At 34.0% G+C, this 4,838-nt stretch overlaps 1 protein-coding gene across 1 annotated transcript; it reads left to right on the forward strand.

Annotated features, from left to right (window-relative positions):
• The first annotated feature begins 1,363 nt into the window (after positions 1 to 1,363).
• On the forward strand, positions 1,364 to 3,709 carry LOC145791597 (uncharacterized). Its single transcript, XM_082871967.1, has 5 exons — positions 1,364 to 1,639; positions 1,689 to 1,727; positions 2,105 to 2,205; positions 3,192 to 3,243; positions 3,460 to 3,709. The coding sequence occupies exons 1-5, from the start codon at positions 1,364 to 1,366 to the stop codon at positions 3,607 to 3,609; spliced, it is 618 nt and encodes a 205-aa protein (XP_082728093.1). The 3' UTR covers positions 3,610 to 3,709.
• The last annotated feature ends 1,129 nt before the right edge of the window (positions 3,710 to 4,838 follow it).

A 4,838-nucleotide genomic window follows, 5' to 3' on the forward strand; every position in this document is an offset into this window, starting at 1 on the left:
GAGAGTTTAAAAGTGTAGTGCATTAATTCAACTAACAAAATATGAGCCATGCACTGATGAATCATACATTTGTGACTTGATAGGCCATTATTTAATTTGTCACCAAGTTAGATACAGAGGTGCGTAAAAAAAGAAAAGAAAAAAGGGGTTAGATATATACAGGCAGTCACAGAGTCAAAAAAATTAATTTAAAGGGAGTATTTTTTAATTACAATATCAAAAAGTTTTACAAAAATATTTGACGTAAGTTTTGAGAAACATTCAAAAATAAATAAATAAATAATGTTATTTGTAACTAGTGTATCACAGGCAATATCAAAAAATATCAATTTAAATCTTAAAATAAATTATATAATGATAAATTATTTTTTATACAAAATTTGATTAAAAATTCAATGTAATGGTAATACAATGCCATCATTGGTATGTAATATCACAAACTAATAGTAAATAAATACATAGAGAGTGAACCTCACATGTCAAATATAACTAACATTCTAATAAATTTCATATATTTATAGTGAGATTACTTATACTTACATGTCAATAATAATGACATTACTGTTACATTAAAAAAATTTCATATATAATATGCACTACAAGAATTTACACATTTTGCGACCACTTTTACCGATCAAAAAAATTTTGGTCGCAAAAAAATGACATTTGGCGACCAAATATTAATTAGTCGCGATTGATCTTTATTTTTGGCGACCAAATATTATTGGTCGCTGAAGGTTATATTTTGGCGACCAAAAAATGAGTTGGTCGTAGAAAGTGGTATGCTTTTGCCGACCAATTACAAATTTGGTCGCGGAAGGTCACATATTTTTTGGCGACCAAAAATTTGGTCGGCAAAATATTATTTTCAGCAACCAAAAAAAATTTGTCGCCAAATTAGTACTTTTAGCGACTAATATTTTAGTCGCCGTTGATGGAGATTTGGCAACGAAAAAAATTTGTCGGCGAATGTACCTTTTCTGCGACTAATGTGGTCTTTTGGTTGGCAAAAGTTTGGGAGGGAAATTTGATTTTTATAGAGACGGGAATTGAATTTTTTTTGCGACAAAAAAATTTGGTCGCCATTTTTAAAACGACGTCGTTTTGTACCACGCATTCACCTTCCCATGCTCTCTCTCTCCCTCATTTCCTGCTGCTTGCATCGCTCTCCTACTACTGATTACCCCAACCCACTCCCTCCACCAGCTCCAGCTATGAAAAAGCATATACATACACTTTCAAAAACCCATATCATAAATTTCTAGGGTTTGAATTTTCAAATGCAAATCCATTCTTCTTCTTCTTCTTCTTCTTCATAGATCAGAGAGAGAGAGCGAGAGTGTGTGATAAATTGAAATTGATAATGCCAAGGCAGAATCGGGTTGTGGAAGGTTTGATTCCCGGATCCTGCAAGATCCGAAAGAGGGGTTGCTCTTCGTCTTCGTCTTCGTCCTCTGTGTTGCAGAATTACCGATTCAAGCGGGCCATTTTGGTGGGTAAGCCTCGGGGATCCAGATTGAGCACTCCGGTTCCGTCTTGGAGGACGACGGCGGCGAGCGGAGGTGGGAGGTCGAGGCCGGTGTCTGCGAGGAAGCTGGCGGCGACGCTGTGGGAGATGAATGACGTTCCGTCGCCTAGGGTTGGGGACAATTTGGAAGAGAAGAAACCGATCAAGAGAGAGATGAGAGTTACAGAGAGAATGGGGGTGCCGAGATCGGTGCATTCGGGTTCTCTACCTCCGCATTTGTCTGATCGGTGCATTCTTTTAAAATTTTAAAATTCTCATTTATTCACATATTGGGAAATATACGAACTACAGATAAATTTGCAATTTCTTTATGCCTCTGACCCAGTATAGTTGAGATCTCAAATGCAATGAAATGTCTGACTTGCTGAATTTTTGCTACATACTTGAACATTTCCTAGTTGGGGGTTGCTTGAGCACGTAGCATATTTTAATTTTATATTATACATTTTGCTAATGCTTGTTCTAGTTAAATATGGAAAGTAAATTTCTGGCTTCCCATATTTCGTTTTGGGTTATGTGGTGAGCAGACCACAATGAAGTATTAAATTATTATTTGTTTCTATGTTTCTGTTATAGGTTGTGAAGAGCTTCTCATCTGGTAAAAGAGAAGGTGGAGATTCTGTAGCAGCTTGTTTACCACCTAAAGGGGAATGGATTTACTGTGCTGGTGAAGATAGGTATGGCGTAAAGGGCATATTGTTCTTGATTATTATATGAACTTTTGCCCTGTTTTTTCATGCTTTCATTTAGTAAATCAGCCCTTTTGCTCTTATTGTTATTAAATGCCTATATGGCCAAGAGACAAACCATATTGAGATTTTTGTTTTTTTGGCACTATTGGCTGTTCTACTTTAGGGCGGTGTGCCTAACAACACCACAAGTTAATTACTTGTGAATAAACCTTTTGGATTCATTAAGTCTTCTCAAGATAATTTACTTGTTAATATCATACTAAAATATGAAAGAGGATTGGAGACAGCTAAGGAAATGTGCTAAACAAGGAAACTTAGTCTCAAAATTCTAGCCTGCATTGACCCATTAAAATAAATACAAAGACGGCAATTTTAGCCAGCACATCTATGAGATTGTTTCTGTTGCCAGCATCAAGAGAATAATCTTTTATATTTATGAACAAAAACTCATCATAATCAGTATGATCATATTGATGCAGAAAGATTATAAAGATGAAGTATCATATTATCAGTTGAAAAGAGATGCCATAAATCAATCTCCCTTCTCCTGTGCCATGTCTACAGAACATGGTGAATTTTTGGAATTTTATTTTAGGAAATGAGATGCTACAAATCATTCTCTCCTTGACCATGCTATGTCTATGAAATGCAGTGAATACAGTAACTCATTCCTTTTGTTCTGTTGGTTCCCTGTCTTCTTGTTCATCTTTTTAATGTGGTGGCAATGGGTTTTGTTGTTTGGAAGCCTATTTCAATCTTCCAGTTCATCTTTTTTGGATTTGATTATAAAATAAGCTTATTGCTTTGGAACAGCTGAGCTGTAAATACTAGCCTATTTCCATATCCTTGAATTGAATGCCTTGATGTCTTACTGAGAACCACATGCTTCTGTGATAACAATTTTATTGCTTAGAATTGCTACATTTATGGGATTCGTTATTAACTCTTAACGATTTATAAATTTTGTGCAGAAATATGTACTGCTTTAGCTACCAGTATGGTAAACTGGAGCATCTAATGAAGGTAATCTTTTATTTTTTCGGAGGCCAAGCAAGTGCCACAATCTTTACATTACAAGAATCGGCAATTATGTTTTGAAGTTTGATTCATTCTTAGTTTTATAAACAGGATGTGGTATTAATTGTTAGTTATATTTATTTACTAATTTGGCTTGCATTATACAGAAATCCAATATTTCTGGCTTGAAAGTGCTCTTATTATTTCTTAATAATTTGGCAGGTCCATGAGAAGGATGTAATTGGTATCACACATCACTTCCACAGAAACCTTGTCGCGACATATAGCGAAGACTACACGATGAAATTGTGGAAGCTTAGAAACTATGGATCTTATGTAGATATTTACTTAGAAACTATGGATCTTATGTAGATATTTACTTAGAAACTATGGATCTTATGTAGATATTTAGAAACTATGGATCTTATGTAGATATTTACTTAGAGTTGTATGAAAATATTTACTTAGAAACTATGGATCTTATGCAGATTTAGCAGTATTAAATTTGTCAAATATACAAGCCTTTGTCTGCAGATTTAGCTCTGAATTTTTAGTTTATACTTTATGCCCTGCACTCTCAGTTTGTGTTTCTTTTACTATCAAGGAAGCTAATTGAACTAGAATGTCTCTTGATCATGGGATTTAATTTTTTACTATTTTATATTACCAATAGAAGTTGGAACATGCATTGTTTTTCATAAATGATTTAGAGATACATGTTCGAACAAAACTAGTTATCCTTTTTTTTTTTATATAAAAATTTTTATATGACTATATTAAAATCATAACATTTTGTTGTTCATGGTTGGTTTCCAGATGAGTCCATTGTAAAATAGATTCTGATTCAGTGGAGCTCAAAACTTTGATTTTCGTAAAATGTATCCAGTTTTTTTCATAACATCTTATATATATATATATATATTGAATGCCATAGGAATTCTGATGTTCAAATTCCTTTAGAACATCAAAAGCAAGTATCAGCTTGAGCAAGCATTATATTTTGGTTAATATCACTATGATAGGAAAACCTATACCATTTCAGAATGATACTCTACTCTGGTTCATTGATTTGTTTACTCTATTACTTAGTTAATGCTTGTGATGTAGACAAAGACGGTAAGAATTGTACAATGCTTCTTTTGCAATGTAAAGAACTCTGCCACTATGATATGTCTTAGTATATTGGGTAATAGGTATATGTGCATACATGTGAATGCGCACAAAAGATACACACGCAGACACGAAAATGCAGGCTTTTGGTATTGAAACTTCATAGACACTTCTTATTGTTGGAATTGTGTTTTTGCATATTCAGGATCCAGAGGAAGCTCATGCGAGAAGGGGAGGTGAGCTTCCTTCGTCTGGTAATTTTTTGTTTTAGATCTTGTTAGTGTTTGAAATCGTTGCTTGTTCCATTGGTTAACCAGCTCCATGAACATTTGATCCTGAACTACTGCTAAAATGTCTCAAGACTTTGAAGAATCAGGTGAGTAGCTATTTATATTGAAATTGTAGATTTAGTTCATAGACTTATGGAAATTCTTTTACGGCTCTCTTCTATAGTACTTTGGAATTTATTGCTTATAGGCAAGAATAGCATG

The sequence above is a fragment of the Camellia sinensis genome, chromosome 5 (genome assembly GCF_055761805.1).
Source record: "Camellia sinensis isolate YWXY chromosome 5, ASM5576180v1, whole genome shotgun sequence".
Lineage (NCBI taxonomy): Eukaryota > Viridiplantae > Streptophyta > Magnoliopsida > Ericales > Theaceae > Camellia > Camellia sinensis.

Coding starts and splice junctions, on each gene's coding strand:
- LOC145791597 (XM_082871967.1), top strand. CDS start 1,364: ATGCCAAGGCAGAATCGGGTTGTGGAAGGTTTGATTCCCGGATCCTGC. Junction 1,728..2,104: donor GCCGAGATCGGTGCATTCGG/GTTCTCTACCTC, acceptor TTTCTGTTATAG/GTTGTGAAGAGCTTCTCATC. Junction 2,206..3,191: donor TACTGTGCTGGTGAAGATAG/GTATGGCGTAAA, acceptor AATTTTGTGCAG/AAATATGTACTGCTTTAGCT.